The sequence below is a fragment of the Mandrillus leucophaeus genome, unplaced genomic scaffold (genome assembly GCF_000951045.1).
Source record: "Mandrillus leucophaeus isolate KB7577 unplaced genomic scaffold, Mleu.le_1.0 Scaffold397, whole genome shotgun sequence".
In the NCBI taxonomy this organism is placed as follows: Eukaryota; Metazoa; Chordata; class Mammalia; order Primates; family Cercopithecidae; genus Mandrillus; species Mandrillus leucophaeus.
This window is the reverse complement of record NW_012104220.1, coordinates 3,030,078-3,049,525: the sequence shown is the minus strand read 5'-3', so window position 1 is coordinate 3,049,525 and position 19,448 is coordinate 3,030,078. Positions and strand designations below refer to the sequence as shown.

Genomic DNA, 19,448 nt, shown 5'->3' with positions numbered 1-19,448 from the left:
GAGGAGTGGGGGGGGAGGAGGAGGAGGGGCATGCATGCCTTGGGCCAAATCAGATGGGAAGCGTCCCAACCTCTCACTCGAAACTGACACACCATTTTTTATGAGGTGCGAAACATTTCAGGTAGTGTTGGCACTAATAATATCTTGGGCCCAGGTCTGAGCTTCTGGGTTTCAAGCTGGGGGCGTTAAGCCTGCAAAGGCCGCAGGTGAAGACAAACTCCTTCAGGTGAAACCAAGAGTGGCTATTAATAAATTTCCTTGGAGAAAATTCAGTCATTTGGCTCTCGTTTCTCTCCCAGACCACCTAGGTTAATCTGCGTGTGCGCACTTGCAAGTGAACGTGTGCGATAGTGTGCAAACAAGTGCGCGAGTGTACGTGTGGGGATGGGTGGGATGGTGTGGGAGGGATGTAGTAAGGCCATGGGTACTACCTTTGGATTGTTTGAAGATGACAACACTCACTTCTGATCTCCAAGGAACCCAGAGAAAACACAGCTGGTCTCAGTCGGTGCTAACCCCAGTGCCCCCCCTCCGATTCTTCGGGCTCCACAAGTTCCCACGTCTCGGAGGTTGCACCCACAGCCCCAGCTCCTTACTCAAAGTGGGCTGGTGCCGTTACAGTGGTTTAGTGAGATTTTCCCTCTTTCTTTGTTAATGAGAACTCATTTGGCATTTAATAAAACCTTATTTATACACTGGCCTACGTGCGTATGAGAAACAGCCCAGAACAGAAGGCCCAGCATTCCTGCACTGCAGCTAAGCATGGCTGTGCGCCAAACAGCTGCAATAACAGCCGCGTCCCGGCGGAGCCCCTTCCCCGGCCCCGGAGCAGCCCCTGCCTGCCTGATGCTCCTCCCAGAGGGTCGGAGGGTCTGCCCTGAGCCCTTCTGGGCCTGCCTCAGGCTTGTTTTTCTGAAAACCCAAATAGAATGGGTCCAGGAGCAATAAAGGCAAAGTCCCATTTTAATGCCTGATATTTCTTTCAGGTTTCTTTTTTTTTTTTTTTGGTAAATTTTTGTTTTTAGTGTAATCCATTTGTCAAACGGAAAAGCACATTTTAAAGGCACCAGAAGACTACATATGTCCTGCGTCGGTTGGATCTTTCCCCACCGAGGAGACTGAAGCAGGTGTGAGAGGAGAGCAGGTAGAGGTGGTGCTCCGAGGTTAACTGAGGCCGGCTCCCCACAGGGCTTTCTCCTCTGGGCAGTCTCCCGGTCCACTACAGGCTCTGTCGCTCACCAGCTTTGTTAACAGAACAGGAGAGAGAAAGCATCTCCACACCACAGTGGTCTCATGGGTGATCAAATGAAAGTTCTTTGGACCCTCAGAGGTGTGTGGGGTACTATTATTATGCGTGGTCTATAGAGATCGAGGTTGTAAATCAAACTCTTAAGTTCTAGGTCAGTGATTCTCAGTCTTGCCTGGACATTGGACTTACCTGGGAAGGTTTTTAACACAGTGAAGTCAAGGCTGCACCCTAGGCCAGCTGACTCAGAATCTCTGGGGGTGGGGGCCAGGCATTTGTAGGACACATTGAATCACTGGGGAAGCTTTTAAAAACTGCTGCTGGTGGTGGGGGTGTGTGGGGGGATGGGGCAAATGCTGCTGGTGTTGGCCCTTTCTAGGCTGCACTGCTGTGAAATGTCCTGTTTGCTTGTCTCTGGTCTGGCTGTGAGTTCAGTGAGGGTGGAAGGTTCACATCTGGGGCCTTGGCCTCAGCACAATGCCCGGCCCCTCACAGGTGCCCGGCGCAGGTTTGAGTGCCTGCACACAGAAACGGAGAAAGCAAGCCCCCAGGACCCATCTGCGGTCTGCAAGGGCGACAGGTCAAGGTAGCCCAGGGTTTCTCAATGCTAGCATTTGCCAAGGCAGTGTGTGAAGGCGTAAGGAAAGACTTTCTGGTCTTTCTTGTCTGATAAAGAAACATTTAGAAGCCAGTGTCCTGAGTTTTGGTTCTAGTTGCCGATGAAAGTTTTACCCAGCTGCCCATTTACCCTGCTATCTCTGGCATTGACATCCCAGAGTTAGTGGTCATGTCCGGGGAGGTAAATTTACCTATACTGATGGCCAAGGTACTTCAAGAAGAGAAGAATGACCCTGTTCCCTTCACGGTGACAAGAGGATTGCATGAACCTGGGTGCCCGGGCCCTGCCTGCAAAGCCCAGGTGCACAGACCTTGCTCATTCTGCCCGTTCTGCAGAGCATGAGGGCCCTGGACGCCGGAGAGGGAGCCTCTGGCAGCTCTGCAAACACCAGCACTGGACTCCTGGCTGTGCTGGTATTCAGCTGCCTGGAATAAGGGACCTTTGTTGCCTCACGCTTCTGTCTGATTCTGAAAACAAGTCAAGGAGCGTGTCTAAAATCAGGTTCTTTTTGAAACTTTCACTAGAGACATTTGGACTACATGGCTTTTTATTCTTCCTATAGTGTGGTGAGCCAAGAAACCTTTTCTGGGGTCCTGGGCTCTCACTGATGGTGGCATCCGTAGGTTCTGACCCTTCATACTCACTCTGGGGCCCCACCCTGACGAGCTGGGAAAATTGTAGAGTAACTTTCCATGGAAAGTCACACTTTGAAAGGGATTAGAGTGGACTCTGCCAGAAACTGAGGGGTCTTATTTTATGTTGCTTCATTTTTAAAAGCCTTCAGCTTGCTTTTTAAGACAAACTGAGAGTGGGTTTCCTGGGACTTGAGAGAGCAGTCATAAAACAGACAAAACACAGTTCCTCAATCAAGTTCTTAGTGACTGACATTCCCTAAAACACAGTTCTAGACATTAAAAGGTAGGCAAAAAAACCCCCACAAAAACATAATTTCATGCTAGAAATATTATACATGCCACCTTCTCTGAAGGATTCTAATTTTGAGTGTTTCTGAAAGTGTGGCCTACAATGATCTTCATCAGGATCGCCAAAGGTAATAGGATAGATTCTGGGCCCAGCCTGGTTCTTCTGAATCAGAGTGATTGGGGGTGGGGATTTAGAACTTGCATCTTTTACCAACTTCTCTGATGGTTTTTATGCACTTTGCAGTATGAAAACCTCTGCTCTACACCTCCTTTATCTCATTCCTTCTCATCTTATCCTTCTAGCAAAGGAGGAGGTATTTTCAGGTCCCAGGCAGTCTGTCTGGGATGCAGTTCTAGAACAAAGGGTTGCGCTAGATCAGGGCTTTCCAAATTTTTGAGACTATCAAACTTTCTCTGTCATTTTTTTCTCTCTAGAAACACCAACCATTGAGGTTGAGACCAGTTCCAGAGGAAGAAGCATGGTGCCTTCATTTATTAAAATTTATGAAATGTTTTGCATATACTTTTTCTTATATAATTCCTACTACTCTATAAAGTATTATATTTGTTTTATAGATAAGTACTGGGACCAGAAAAGGTTCAATATCTTACCACGATCACCTGGCTAGGAAATAGCAGGTCAGGGAGTCAAACCAGGCCTCCTCCTTCCTTTACCACTCTGCTAGAGGAGGTGAAGGGGACTCCCCCTACATTTAGAGTGGACAGAAACATGCCACAGCCACATACCTAATGGTGAACCTCATAGTGACTTCTGGGTCCCTGGGCCACTGTTTTAGAAATACTATCAGTTGTGATTTTTTGAGTCCTGGGAGCCTGGAGCTTTTGCAAGGATTGTCCGGAACACCAGGCTCACGCCCTCCCCAAGGTCAATTCGTCAGGCTCTGCTGCCCCAAGAATCACCTTGCAATTGGTGAGCAGCCAGACCCCTCCCTTACCACACGGAAGAGCTTGAAGAAGTCCACGTTGGCATACAGAGTGTCTTCTATCCACTGTAGGGTGCCCTGGGAAAGGGAGCACAGGGCATAGCGCACAGTCTGTGCCCCGCGTCGCTGGCTAAAGATGATGAAGCGCTCCAGGAGGGCCTCGCTGCAGGCGATGTCCTTCAGCGCCAGGTCCGGTACTCCATGAGCAAACTGCAGGGAGAAGAGGCAATGCTAGAAACTGCCCTGTGGTAGGAAAGACAGCCACGTCCTAACCCACAGAACATGGGAATACCTTATGTTACATGGCAATGGGAATTAAGATCGCAGATGAGATTAAAGCCACTAATTAACTGATTTTAAAATAAGGAGAATATTTTGGCTTTTCTAGGTGGCCCCTGTGTAATGACAAGGGTCCCTTAAATGTGGAAGACGGAGGCAGAAGAAACAGAGTCATGTGATGTGAGAAAGACTTGATGAGCCCCCACTGGCCTTGGGATGGAAGAGACCACTAGCCAAAGATTGTAGAGTGTCTCCGGAGGCTGAAGGAGGCAAGAAAATGGATTTTTCTCTAGAACTCCCTAGTAAGGAATGCAGTCCTGCTGACTCCCTAACTTTCAGTCTTGTGACCTCCAGAACCATAAGATAATGCATCTGTGTTGTTTGAAGTCACTAAGTTTGTGGTCATTTGTTACAGCAGCAACAGGAAACCAATACGATCCCGATACCTCCCTTTATCAGGGTGCCATTTACAATTCAAGGGATTTCCTTCTTATAGCATGATGTGACAGTACCATCAAGGCTTCCTCCCTGAAGGTGGGGTTGAGGAGTAGCTAGAACAAATTTGCTCTTGGATTTAGCAAACAAAAGTACCAGATGCCCAGTCGAATCTGAATTTCAGATAAATGAATAATCTTTAGTACAAATATGTCCCAAATTGGGTACAAACAGAACATAATTATTCAGAAAAATTACTTGTTGTTTATCTGAAATTCGAATTTAACTAGACACTCTGCACCTATTTTGTCTGGAGCCCCTAAACCCTGCATAGCGCACATTCCGCAGCTCCTGGGGAGCTCAAGGATAGTGGTTCTTGAAGTACAACCCTCATGATGGCCTCTCAAGGATCAGGTGGCAGGGGAGAGGCCCGGACCTTGGCCAGCGACCCGTGGCCACCCAGCACCTTAACTGGCTCCTGGAGTCCTGGACTTCCATAGCAGTGGAAGACCCTGAGTACCATGGGCAAATTCATGAGATTCCCGGGGCACCACAGTCGCCTATGACTTCTAACAACATGGCTCTCTGGGCTGGAGGGCAGAACAGGCCTGAGCTCTGCTAACTCCTACACTGCCCAGACTACACATGGCAGCCTGGTTCCCATACGAGGCACAGGTCACAGCTCACCAGGAGTCAGTGTGGACCCTCTCAATCTCAGGGACTCATAAAACAGTGAAACCAGAGCACTGAAGAGGGCGTGTGAAGAATAGCTACTAAAAGCAGCTAGTATTTACTGAGTGTTTACTATGTATCAGGCACCCTTCCAAGTGTTCACATATATTATTTCTTTTAACTTCAACCACCATAGGTGGTAGGCACTTTTGCTATTTCCATTTTACAAATGAGGAAATGAGAGGCATAGAGTGGTTAATTAACTTGCCTGAAGTCACATAGCTAAGTGTGTGGCCTTGTGAGATTTGAACCCAGAGCTTAACCATCACCTGTTAGCTCGCCAGTGAGTAGGGAAGAGGGAGAAGGCAGGACAAAGAAGGGTAGGTTTATAAATTATTTCACTGAGGAGGCAACATCTGAGCTGGGCCTTGAAGCATGTCCAGTTTACTGGGTTGGGGTGAGCCAGAGAACTGAGCCCCTGTCATCTTCTAATTCCCTAGATGGAGAGTGGGGATGGTGAGGTTCCTTCTGAGCTGTGCTCAGACCCCAGGCAGAAAGGACCAGGAGGGGTATCCAGTCCTGATGGTAAAGGACACAAATCCACATTCAATGAGCATGGGCAACAACACAGAGGTGAGCTCCCATGTTGGACAGCGCCCAGAGAGAATGTTGCCATGGTGATGGACAGTTCTGGGAACAGTGCTGATAAGGAGCCCCGGCGCGGGATGGAGGTGGAGATACAGATCAGGAGCTAGAAGACAGGTGAGCCCACGAGGCAAAGCATCCTGGGAAGTGGGCAGAGAGGGCCCGGTCGGCTGGAACGTGCCTCTGCGAAGTGCAGATGGCTCAGGGTTTGCTAATCAGCAGAGCATCAGCTCATCAGAGCCAGCAATACGAAATAAAGGCACAACCTGGTGACCCCAGCCTCTGTTCTCCCACATGAAAGGCCTTGGCACTGATGCCAGAAGCACAGCGCTAGAGATCCAAATGTCACGTTAGTAAGGAACTGGAAAGAAATTTCCCCGAAATTCCTGTCCTTATCTTCATCTCCCTTTTATTACCAACTGGAAGTCATCACAGGCATTGTCAGGACTTGAGTTTTACGAGCTGAAGAGAAAGCAAAGGGGAAAATGAGCAATCGGTGCCGACAGCACCCCCTCTGTGGGGGTGGGAGAGGAAGCTAAACAGGGCCTAGCAGGAGCCGCACCACCCCAGGGCCTGGGCACTGCAGGCGCCAAGCTCACCCTGCCTCCAGGCTGACCCTGGGTTCCCCTTGTCTAGTTTCGGTGAAAACCTCAGGGTCTGAGAAGCCAGAAAAGCAGGTATGGGCTCCTTCACTGTGCAGGGAACCAGTGTGAGAACCTGCTTCCAGGAGCCGGTGCTGACCAGGTGGGGTGGGGTCCCTCACTCCTCTGGACTCAGACAGCACCCTGTGCAGACCTTGATCTCAGGGTTGACACAGGCTCTGAAGTTGTGTTTATGTCTCGTTCTCTCCTGGAGTCTGGAGGAAGACCAGACCCAGCCAGGAGGGAGTCGGGAGGGTGTCTGGTATATCAGCTGCTGCAGATCTTGCATTCTTGCTGTGTTCATCACACCGAAGAAGCTGGGCGGGGAGCCCTGAAGGCCCAGAGGACAGCTGCAGCTCTCACACCTGAGCCTGCAGAATCACCTGGAGGGCTTGTGAAGCACAGATTGCTGGGCCTTATCCCAGGGCTTTGGACCCAGTTTGCCTGGAGTGGGGCCTGAGAATTTGCATTCCTAACAAGCTCCCAGGCATTGCTGATGCTGCTGGTCTCTGGGCTTTGAGAGCCCCTGGACTGGAGTAAGAAACACTGGATTAGGATTGACAGGACCTGGATTCCATCTGGCTCTGACAATTTCTAGCCCTGTAACTGTGCACAAATCACCCCAGCACCAGACGCCCAAGCCTCCTTCTCTGTTGACCCATCTCAGGATTGTTGTGAGGAGTAAAGGAGCTAAGGGACGTGCAAGTCATGAATTAGTGGTAAGAATGCTCTACATAAATAGAGGAGATTATTTAAAGGGGTAAAATAAATTGGAGTTGTATACACAGGTCAGAAATGTGCCAGGGGATAGAAGAAGGAGTTTCCTGGTGCTGAGAAGGAAGTGGTCCAGGAAAGCAGAGGTGGGCTCTTCTGCAGCGTCTCAGGTTCTGTAGCCCCGGGACGCCACCGCAGCACTTGCCAGCACTGTGCTGGCAGCTTCCCAGCCCGGAACGCTCCTCTCACTGTGTGGCTAACAGACGACTCTGCTCAAATACCACCTCATCAGGAAGGCCTTCCTGAGCATCCCCCTTAAACCTGCCCTTGTGTCCCTCTCTAACTCCCGACCCTACTGGATTTTCCTTGCAGCAGCCATCACAGCCAGGAGTCACACAGCAGAGTCTCTGCTTACCTGAGCGCTGCCTGTGGCCCCACTGGAATGGAAGTTCCTCGGCCTGGGGTTTTGCCTGTCTGGTTCACACTGTGCTCTAATACCTATAACTGTCCCTAAATATTTGAGTAATAAATGAATAGACGCCTGTTTCCTCATCTATAAAGAGGAGGTTGTACCCCATGATCTCTACGTTTCCTTCCAGTTATAAACACCTGAGATGTTTTAAAGTTGCTAGGATGTGTGCAGCTTTGAGTCCTATGATGAAAATGATCACGATCTCAAGTGATCCCCTGGTTTTTTTCTAAATACAAGGCATTAAGTGATGGATTCTGAATGTGAACACAGGGAAGAAAAAAGAATAAAGTCAACATGTTTCTTGCCTTTCTCAGGCTGGGTGCTTCCCCCCTCCCCTCCAGGGACCACCAGCCAGTGACATCCACCTACCTGCTCCGGCCGGACTTGAGAGTTGATCAGAAGGTGGACCACTGAGTCAGACAGGCCAATGTTTTTAATGAGAAATAATGTCAGTGTTTCTTCGTCTTTCAAGATATCCCTTATCCGTATTCCTCTTCCTACATATGAATAAGAGAAAGAACAGGGTATTGAAGGGGAAATGGGTCAAAAAAGGGAAAACAGCTAGGGTTGATTGGGAACACTTCTAACTCGACTCTCAGAGGAAGACTCTGTTCTTGGGGTCTCTGGGAGCCCCTAGAGGTGAGACTCTTGCCAGTGGGCTGCCCCCAACACAGTCACAACACTGACTGCTGAAGCAGCTGGGTCCAATTTAGTAAGAAGGTGGAAAAAGTTAGCCAGGGCTGGGTGGGGGTGTCAGATGCTTTGTGGGGCTGGTCTAGGACAGTGCTTCTCATTGAGGTGGGTCTGGGGAGCTGGAACAGGGGAATTTCATCCTCCTGGGACTATTTGGCAAGATCTAAAGGCATTTCTGGGTGTCACAACTGGGGAGGTGCTAGTGGGTAGAGGCCAGGGGTACTGCTAAACATCCTGCAAGGCCCAGGACACTCCTCCCTCCCCCACACAAAAGGTTATCTGGCCCCAAGTGTCAGTAATGCTGAGGTTGAGAAGCCCTGGTCTAGGATTGGAGGAGACACGTGCTTTTCCCACACTGCAGCTGTCACAGGGTAGAGGACCCTTCTGGGTGTTCCTATCATCTCAGCTTGGGCTGAGATGCCCAGGGCACTGTTATGGACTAAGAGAAATGAGCTGGGGCCATTGAGGGCAGGAAAAGCTCCATGTAGAAAGAGGAGAGCCAGGCACATGCCTGGGCTCCCTCCAGCTCCTCTCAACACCTGTGGGAAGCAGGGTTTCTTTATAAGGAGGCATAAAGAACACCTAACAGTTAAGGTGACCTTGGGGCAAGTGACTGAGCCTGTCCCTGTGTCTGCACTTTCCACATCTCCCTCATAGGATTGTTGACTCGGGGTAAGGAATGCGAAGTGCTTAGCTCCCAGGCCTCAAAACACAGAGCACTCAATAAATGCTTGTTATGATCAAATTAATATTCTTACCCTCCCTGGGAGATTCACACAAGCACCCTCCTCCTCGGCTGGCTTCCAGGGCCAATTTAGTAAGAAGGTGGAAAAAGTTAGCCAGAGCTGGGTGGGGGTGTCAGATGCTTTGTGGGGTTGGTCTAGGACAGTGCTTCTCATTGAGGTGGGTCTGGGGAGCTGGAACAGGGGAATTTCATCCTCCTAGGAATATTTGGGAAGATCTAAAGACATTTCTGGGTGTCACAACTAGGGAGGTGCTGGTGGATAGAGGCCAGGGATGCTGCTAAATATCCTGCCTCAACCCCGCTAGTGCTGTAGCTCATGAGGCTCTGGCCAGAGAAGAGCCTTATGGGCCTGGGTGTCTATGAAGGGACTTCAACATGAAGGGAAAGCACTGGAGTGTGTGAAAATGCCAATCTCTTCACCCCAAGTTCTTCAGGGGCATGAGTGACTGTTTATCTCCCAGTTCTTCTCGAACTAACTTTAACCATCACGTGTCCCCGTTCTTTCCTGGTACCAATTCCACAGTGTCCCATTCTCTCCCTCTTCAAATTCTCCCCTCCCCAAGTGGCCAAGAGGCCTGCCCCTGTGTGCTGGACAGCCACCCTTCTCATCCCCAGGTTGTGCCTTTTCCTGAACAGCACCATATCCGGATTCATGTTGCAGCTACTTTCCTCTGGAAGGGTCTTGGGCCAACCCCACAGGCCTGTCCATGCAGCTAGGGCAGGGGAAGCCAGTCCTGAAGTGTGACCACACAGTGGCACAGTGGCCTCTTTCACAGTAATGGGCGCCTTGAGAGTTGTGCCCACTGTCACTCCCCTTTGCATAGGAAAGATTTGAGGACTTTGGGGAAAGCTGGACACAAGGCCCCAAGGAAGAAGAGGGCTCTGAGGGGAGCTGCTCCCTTTTATTCTAGTCTTCCCCCCTTTTCAAAAACATAAATCCGGCTGTCTTCCAAACCCAGCCTCCTGCTTTTCCTCCTGTCGCTGGGTGCCAGCTCCACTCTTGTTTTCCCAATTACCCCTTCATATACAGCCTTGTACACTCTCACTCCACCAACACCATCCCCAACATACACACGCACACACATGAACGCACAACATGCACACACACACATGCATGCACACACACACACGCATGCACACACATGCACGCACACACACATGCATGCACACACACACATGCACACACATGCATGCACATGCACACATGCACACACATGCATGCACATGCAGACACATACATGGGAGATCTCTTGAGAGTTGGAGGCTATGGCTCCTGCTTTTATTATACTCCTCATTGTACCTAGCAATGCTGAGTGCACAGATGCAAGCCCTTGAAGTCACCTCTCTCTGACACCAGCATTAAAGACTGACATCAAATCAGAGTCTCAATAAATGTCTGTTGAATGACATGAGGCATTCAGTAAATAACTGTTGTCTTGACCTGAGAGTCAGGACTCCATTTGACTGTTTATCTCTTCGTTATTCTTTAACTCACTCACCTGACCTTACATACAAATATCTTGCTGGGGAGAAGGGGCAAAACAAGAAAAGCTGGGAGCGATGTTGCCCAGGCTTGGCATGCCAGACCACCCAGGTGACAGGGCTGCTGTGGCCCTGGGGGGAAGGGGGAGCGTGCTGGCTCCCGGTACACCTGAGGAGGGTGGGGGCCCGGGCGAAGAGGAGGTCGATACCAGACAGAAGCTTCCCTACACTCCTGAGGGAGAAATGTGAACTGGGAGCCTGAGGAAAGAAAAATAAATTTCGTTTAAAATGTGGTTCTTCTTGTTCCCTTCCCTAGGAAGATTAGAGGCTGGGGGGTGGGGACTGCTGAGGCCCCAGGAGCTGAGGGTGGGGGTGGGAGGGAAGCCAGGAGAATGTAGGAGGCTCCCGGGAAGAAGGTGTTTTAAAGATGATTGAGAGACCACAGAGCTCGCTTCAAGGGAGAGGGAAGGGGGCTCCATGCCTGGTCTTTTACCATTAATCCTCCCTGCTGAGAATGCAGTACTACAGGTTTGCCATGAAAGAAAACCTCTGCCTGGGTCAACCAGTGGCATGCCTTCCCAGGTGGCTGTGCAGCAGCACGCCCAGCACCAGCCCCACCACCCCCACCCGCTTGCTTTCCAAGGTGGGCTCTTCCACAGCACTGGCCTGATGGGTCCATGCTCACAGTGAGCAGCACCCCGGTGAATCTTGACAGACTGAAACAGTCTTTGTTCCTGACAGTGCCCTTCAGGCCCTGGCCTGGGATTTCCTCAGAGACCGTGTCCCTTACTTGGGGATGGACCCCTGTCCCCTCTCACAGCCTCTAAGGCCAGGGATCTTGCAGAGCCTCCATTCCCACGGGGCCGTGGCCAGCCTTTCCTGAGCCCTTGTCCCCAGATTTGCTCTGTTAGGGGCTTCTCAAAGCCTGAAGCTGGCAGAAGGAACCGCCTGCATACCAACTCAAAACCAGTCCTGCTCTGGGGTTAAGAAATAGTGATTTGGGTTCTCATATCCACATTGTAAAAGTCACAGAGAAACTGTGGTTTGAAATTACTTCCTTCACACTTCCTCCCAGCAGGACTCAATCTGATGATCAGACACTTAAGTGAAATGTCTGCCTCATCATCAAACCCACTGGATGCATGAGGTATGTCGTCCCGCCAGGAGCTGGACAGCCCACGTTTGCATCTGTTTGTTTAAATTAGGAAAAAAAAAAACAACCACCTGCTGGTTGGTGCCTAGGGGAAGGGGGGTTTCTTACTATTAAAATGGCAATTGTACTCATACCATATAACGTTCTTCAAACTTGGGCTCACTAAAACAAACTTTTCTATCCAGGGCAGCAAAGAATGGAGTGTTTATAATGCAGTTTGTAGAAGTGACTACATAAAGTCTATGCTTTACTAGTTTGAAACAATGAGAACGTAATTGAGCATCTTGATGCACCAATCTGGTCATACGCCTGTCCTTTCTCACTCGGATAGGGAGAGAAGGCTTCAGAAGGCGGCTGGATGGGAAGAGGATCAGATTCTCCTCGGAGAAGTTTCCCCCGTTGACTCTCCTGTGCTCCTGAATCTCCTACTTACTACCCTCCACCCGGCCGCGCACGCGCTGTGGTCATTTTCTGCTCACTCATCTCTCACCTTCTGCCCTGTGAGCCCTCTGAGGGCTGGCATTCGCCTGACTCATCTCTCCATCCCCAGAGACCAGCCTAGTGCCTGGCTCACAGGAAGCACCGAAAGTTGGCTAAGTGTTGAAGGAGCTGCACGCACACAGAGGAAGGTGCCTCCGGGGCTGAGTTCAACCATTCTCCCACATTTCTTGTTTGGAACCTGCAGCAGAAGCTGTTCTATCGATACAGCCTCTCCCACTCCCCTGGTAGACCACTTGGTGACCCCTTTCTCATCCCTGTCAACCTCTAAGGTCATCCTTAGAGTCAACCCCCTCATCCCAGGAGCATACATCTCCCAGAAGCCCCTAAAGGCCGCCTTCGCAGCCTCTGAGTCCCGTTCCCTCAGCAATCTTCCCCTGACTAGCAGCCTTTTCTCAGAGGGCACGCTCCACCCACAAGGCTGCAGTAACCTCTGGATTTCCGGGGAGCTTTACTTCCTCACGACCTCTCATTTCCTCCACTCTCACGAGTAGGCTCCAGTGGCCATTTCCAGTCCCTCTAGCCATCTGCAGAGGAGCCTACTACACATGTGACAGCACACAACACCCACTTACACTTTGTAAAGGCACACTGGAGTTGTTACTCTCGGGCTGTTTCTTGTTCTTTCCCTGGGGAGGGGAGACACAGGAGAGGGAGCCCATTCATCCTTCCTCTTCGCTCTTCCTGACTCCTGGTGGCTCCCACCTGGTGCCCAGCTCCTGCCATCTTCCTGCACAACCATGGTGCCCATGTGGGACCAACACCCTCACCTCCCATTTCCTCCTTGCCCTCACCACACACCTGCACCTCCGCTCCACTTCACCCTGGCCACATCTGGGGGCCAGTCATCACCCACCTACCTTGCCTTCGAAATCCTGAATTCACATATTTCACTTTCTGACCACAGCCATCGACTCTTTTATCTTGTTCATTTTCTCAATCACTTAAACAGGGTCATATTTTTGAAACTTCTATTGAAACTTCTATTCCCTTGCCTCTTCATTTCTCCCAGTCCATTTCAGTACCTCTGCCTTCTTATCCTTCCTCGTGCAGCCTGGACCTGATGCATGTAGTCCAGTGCCTGCCTTCTGCCCCCTGCCTGTTGACCTTCCATGGTGCCTCCCTACACACCCCCAGCCCTGCATCACTCACTCTCCACTTGCACTGCCTCAGTGCCTGGATGGTAAATATTACTGGGAGAAAGAGTACAATTATGCATATTTATATCATGATGACACATGATCTCCAACCTCCCTGGCTCCTTAATGATAGTTGGCCTTGCTTCTTCATGTTCCTGGTTAACTCTCTCTCTAGAACTCTGTGAGAGCTGCTCCATACCTTTACCAAACTCTGCAAACTCCTCTCCCCCTGCTTCTAGTCCTTGACCTAGCCTCATACTTCCCATAGCACCAACTGTCTTAGCATTCTCTCTATCTCTAGACTTAACTGGATGAGACCTTTCCTGCCTTGCTTCCCAACTTCCTACCTTCCAGGCTTCTGTGGAGGAAGAGGCATCTTCATCAAGGTGATGCTCAAGCCGCCTCCAGACCCCATCCCTTCCTGCCTCCGCTAGTATCTTTTTCACCAAATCTCCCTGTTCTTTCCCATATCTTCAGTCTCTCCATGGGTAAGGCAAGTGATGCTTGAGAGCACTGGAGTCCCGCTTACCTGCAATTCTCTCCGGGTGAGTCCGGAGGGTGTCCATGAATTGGGACAAGATGCGGAGCTCTGTCCAAATATGGCCAAGGTACTGGCTCTCTGGTGCATTCATGAGGAGTTCTTGAAAATCTCGATATACTCTTGCCAAGCTGTAAGGACAAAGCCTCATTAATAAGGAAATAGCTGTTATTCTTCTAATAGTAATAATATCTCATGCTGTTTTTAAAGATTTATGTGCCTGAACTAGCTACTACATTGAGTATCCTTATAATACTGCCAAGGTAGGAGAAAGAGGTAATTTTACTTCCTTGTACATATAGGCTAACTGACAGCAATATCTCACTATCTGTTCAGTCTCCCAGTTTTGGCAGGGCCTGGTCACCTCTCAGTCCCGTGCTCTGTGTGTCTCTTGCCCAGAGAAGCCTTAAACAGGGTGACACTGGTAGATATCACTGGAGGTTTTTTCCAGTTTTTACCCAGATTTCTGAGACCTGTCCTTCCACCCATTCACACGGGTAGGCTCTGACAGCCATGCTTCATCCACAAGGACCTCCCTGCACACACACACAGGCACACACATACATGCACGACTCTGCCAAGGCTGATGAGAGAATAAAGCTGGATCAACCTGATTTGTTCCCAGGGATTCGGATGGTGTTCAGAGATGGGCTTCTGATTGCCCAAGCCGAGGTGCTGTGAACTGCATGAACGGTGGCAGCCCAGTGCATTGAGGAGCTGGGGAGACTGGTCCATGGAGAGAGGTGAATGGAGTAGATACAGAGGCCAGGTCATGCAGGCCCAGATGGAAGAGAGTTGAGGAAGCAGCTCCTGACAGCTCCCCAGGTCTTGGCCTGCCCCCCCTGAGCCCTGTCTTGCTGCCCTTGGCTCTGTGAGAAGGTCTAGTATCCAAATCATACATTTCCTTCAGGGGTTTAAGATTGCTTGAATGGGTTTCCGTACCTTGCAAGCAAAAGAGCCTTGAATAAGCCAATATTTCAACCATAATGTGTGTGTGAAACATGAAACCCAACTTTCTGGGTTCAAATGCCAAATACAACTAGTGTCTGGAGTCCCCTTCTCCAACTCCCATCCCTCAGTTTTCGCCAATAACATCTATAGACACTGCTAGGGCCATTCCCACCAAAGCTCCATGCAGCCTCCACTGAGCTGTCTCCAGGCTTCCCTGATCCCACATGTGACCCCATACGATCTCTCTGGATAGGCAGGTGTTTCTTAAGCTGAAAGTGCAATTGTAAACTAAAACTGCAAGGCAGTGCTTGCAGGAATATGAGCCCTACTAAATGCCATTTCCTTGACTTTGCTAGGAAGACAGATGTTTCCTCTTCTATCATCCTGTAATCTGGGGGTCAGCAAACATAAAAATTACAGACTTATAGATCATACAGTCTCTGTCACAACTACTCAACTCTGCCATTGTAGGGCACATGCAGCCATAGTTTGTTCACAGTGGGGAAGGCTACCTCCAATCATTAGGTTGATCTATCAAACTCTTTTTCCTTTTTAGTCTAAAAGTGGGCTTCTCCTGGAAGAATCACACTGAGCTCCTCCAAGGAAAAAACTAAAGTAACCAGGTATCTCAGTTTTCACCTAGCCTGGTGTTTATACAGGTAGGGTAAAGCCTGCTCCCCAACAGGCCCTTGCTGGTGGCCTTCAGGTGTGGGCTGTCCAAGATGCTGCTTAAGGTCAGCACAGTGGGTGAGGGATGGCCCTGTCCCCACCCTAGGCCTCTGTCTCTCGGATATGTTCCCATGATGGTCTGCCAATGCTCCGAAGACAGACCTTCTTCCTGTGGGATTTGACTTGAATTTTGACCCTAGACCAGAGGCTATTAACCTGGCATCCACAATTCCCTGAAATCAGATGTACAGTGTAATGTTTGGCATGTGCCCATTTTTCTTGGGAGAGCGGTCATTGGTTTTCATCAGTTTTTCAGAATGGGCTGCAGGCCCACAGTGAAGAGCCACTGCACCGGAGCCATATTCCAAGATCTCACCACTCCAGGGGGCCGATGGCAGTTATGACAGAAGATTTGGAAATTGTCTTTTTCTCCCAGGAAGTAAACTTCACTTTGTAAACCTGACTTCATTTATCTTCTCAATGCTCCCTGACATTTTTCCTAGCCCTTAGATGTCCAAGAAAGCTTTTAAAGAGAGATCTGTCCAGGTTGATCAGCATGAGGGAACTGAGGTTTTCTCCTACAATGATTCACTCCACTCAAGCAGGTCAATGACCAGAAAGCAGTGGACATATCTCTGCAGTGGGCTGCCATCGGACTCCAGGTCACATTTTGGGGATATAAGGACCAAGAAATTGTGTGCATGTGGCCTTAGCTTGGAGATTTCTCCCCAAGTGCCCTGACAGTTAACAGAATGTTCCAGAGAGGAAACCTGCTCTGCTCCTAAGAAGTTAGGGGCTCGGCAAGCCACAAGAACACTCTTCCAGTGCTCCATGCTCTGTGCACGCACGTGTGCATTTCAGCACGTGAAGGAGTGTGCAGCTTCCTCCCCCGCATGGTAGAGATCTCAAGACTTACATGGAGTTGTTGTAGTTTGACACAATTCCAGGAGATTCTCCTGGGGTGGGGCTTTGAAAGCAGGGATTGTTCACATTGCAGAAGATCCCCTGGAGCCATGGCAGCATTCCTGCTGAGGGCATCGCCTTGTTAGGAAAATGGCCTTTAAAACAGAAAATGAGGACAAGACGGGATTAGTCATGGAGCCCAAGCAGGATGCAGACCTAGGAGTTGGCTTTTTTGGGAAGGAGCCCAGGCCCCTCTGATGTCCTCCTTCATTCTCAGCGTTTAAGAAGCAGGAGCATCTCATGTGTGCCAGGCCCTGTGCTGGGTGCTAGAGACATGGCCTGTTCTCTCAAGCTCCCGGTGTAGTGGGGAGACAGACAGTTGTAATAGGCATGGGTGGAAATGTGAAGGGGAAGCAAGGGGGGACACATCATTTTGTGCTGAGAGGGGCGTAGGAGTGTTAGTTCAAGAAGCTGCCACGCAGCTGCTGCTGCTGCTTGAGCATAGGCTCATCTATTCCTTCAGCCACGGTGAACTGAGCACCTACCCCCAAGCATGCAGTAGGGCTGCAGGATATGGGCTCCTTGGGGAGAGGTAAAGAAGGAAGAGTCTGATGGATAGGAGGCTGATTCAGAACTGGGGCCTGAAACTCATGAACGAGAGGGTGAAGATCAAGAATAGAGGACTGGGCAGCTTTGCATAATGCTTTAGGCTTCCACATTAGCCGCATAGACGGCCAGAAACCAGGTGAAGCATTTCCCACAGGGGCAGAGTGTAACAGAGGCTCTCACTAGGTTCCTTTCAGGTCTGCAGACACCTCAGGGGTCCAAGAAATAAATTTTTTCTTCAGTACAATTGTATAGCATCCCGTTTCCTCATTTTTCTCCGGCATCATGTATAACATATCCTCTATACTGATTTCTGAAATATTTTACAGAACTCATCTATAAATCTCTTCTCTTTAAAACGAGAGAGTTTAGGTATAAAAAATAAAAAACAAAGCAAACAGAAATAAGTGCACAGTCTCTTAGTAACTACACACAAGTATTTGCTTAGAATGTTTAGGATTAAAACATGAAAATTTGGGCTGGACAAGGTGGCTCATGCCTGTAATCCCAGCGCTTTAGGACGCTGAGGTGGGAGGATCATTTGAGGCCAGGGGTTCAAGACCAGCCTGGGCAATGTAGTGACTCTGTCTCTACAAAAAACAAAAGATTAGCTGGGAGCAGTGGCTCATGCCTATAATCCCAGCACTTTGGAAGCCGAGGCAGGAGGATCACTTGAGCCCAAGAGATAGAAGTTTCAGTGTGCCATGGTCCCAACACTGTACTCCAGCCTAGGCAACAGAATGAGACCCTGTCTCTAAACATTTTCTTTAAAATTCTAATTTGTGTAACATTGATACATCTGTCATATGCATCATAGACAGGAAATGATGATAAGCGGATCAGATCCCCACCCCCCCCACCCCAAGACCTTTCTAGACAAAAGGCCCAGACCAATATCTCTCCAGGGCTTGCCCAAGCTACCCTGCTATGCTTACATTCATGTTGGCTATAGAGCGGGTTGGCGTTCCTTAACCAGATCAAGACCAGAAATAAAGATAAAGGCCAGACGAGTTCCACCACAAAGCGAATCTGGAAAAACAAAACAAAAAGAGAGAAAGTTCAGCGGTGCTAAGAGATTATAGAAAACATAACCAGAGCAGACACACCCATCCTCAGAGCCCGTGTGAGAAGTAGGACTTTGGTTGTGGTATATTTACCTAAACAGTTTCCTTCTTTTAACCCCTCCCCACCATACAACCTCTACCTTGTTTTATTATATCAATCAGATTTTGTGTCCATCTGGGTTCTACTCTGCCTCTATTTTAGAAAGCTGCATTAGCATGAGACTTTCATAAAGGATCATCAAGATCCTCTGCTTCAGTGCATTTTAACTGTCACTATGCACATGAATGCAGATTTGGGTTCAGTATGGCCCCACCAGAGCTTGCATTTCTAATAGGCTCCCAGGTAATGCTGATTTAACAGGTAGCAAAGATTTCTCTGTCACCACTCACTCTGCAGATAAAGGAAGAGGCTCAGAGGAGGCAGGTGACCTGTGCAGTGTCACATCAGCAGTGGCAGCATCAGAACCAAAATCCAGCCTCCTGTTTCTGGGGCCAATGTCCTTTCCCGCCCTCCCCATTACCTTGCCCTTGCAAATGTGGTCATTTAATGAATGAATGAATGAATGAATGAGTGAATAAATGACTGTGATCCATAGCAAAGCCAACAAAAATCAGGCCTACCAACATATTTCCTTCAACAGTTTCTATTGCTTAAAGAAACAAAGCAGGGCACACGGCCATGGGTTTTTACATTGAAAGAGGCTGCTGATGTCAACGTATGGTTGAAAGTTGGTATTTAAACTTTGGTTCCATTTGGAGCTTAAGGACTCTTGACTCCAAAAGCAGATCCAGTGGCTGTGGCAGTCCACACCCTATGGCATTGCACATGGGGGTGGGGGTTGGAGATGTGGAATTAGGAGAGGAAGAGGGAGAGGGACAGGTGAATTGGAGAGTAGAATAGTTCTATGCAACCCTTACTCCAGGGACCTTAGGAAGGAAACACGTAAGATCTGAAGGAGATCTGAAGCAGCTGGCCGGGAATAGCAAGTTTAATAGATCAGCTAGGGGCTATTCATATGGTCTTTCATGTAACCCTTTGTTGTTTTCCTCTCAAAGAAATGTAAATATGCTCTCAGCAAAATAAAAGACACCATAGCAGAGGCTCAATACATGCTCCTTTCCTGCTAGTAAGAACAAACCATGTTCTGCTTTTTAAAAAACAGCCTGCTGGCAACCAGATTATAAGAAACTAAAAAATAAATTGATGGGGTAAAATGATCATGCATTGAAGAAAGAAAAAGCAAAACTATTTGCGGGCAGGTGGTGATTATGTAGCTGTAACTTTTTACAAGATGTTTTGCTCAAAATATGTATAGGGAGGATGTGTTGGAGGAAGCGCGCACACACGCACACAATATGGGAAGAAAAGTATAGATTTTTGTGAGGCACTCTTTTTTTTTTTTTTTTTTTTTTGAGA

At 49.1% G+C, this 19,448-nt stretch overlaps 1 protein-coding gene across 1 annotated transcript in view; it reads right to left on the bottom strand.

Moving 5' to 3' along the window:
* Window positions 1-19,448, bottom strand: part of ABCA4 (ATP-binding cassette, sub-family A (ABC1), member 4) — a 128,540-nt gene that overhangs the window by 102,298 nt on the left and 6,794 nt on the right. Inside the window, exons 2-6 of the mRNA XM_011991509.1 lie at window positions 17,903-17,996; window positions 16,375-16,516; window positions 13,830-13,969; window positions 7,960-8,087; window positions 3,745-3,942 (exon numbers count right to left, since the gene is read on the bottom strand). Coding sequence (XP_011846899.1) covers window positions 3,745-3,942; window positions 7,960-8,087; window positions 13,830-13,969; window positions 16,375-16,516; window positions 17,903-17,996 — 702 coding nt within the window. The remainder of the gene's footprint in view (window positions 1-3,744; window positions 3,943-7,959; window positions 8,088-13,829; window positions 13,970-16,374; window positions 16,517-17,902; window positions 17,997-19,448) is intronic.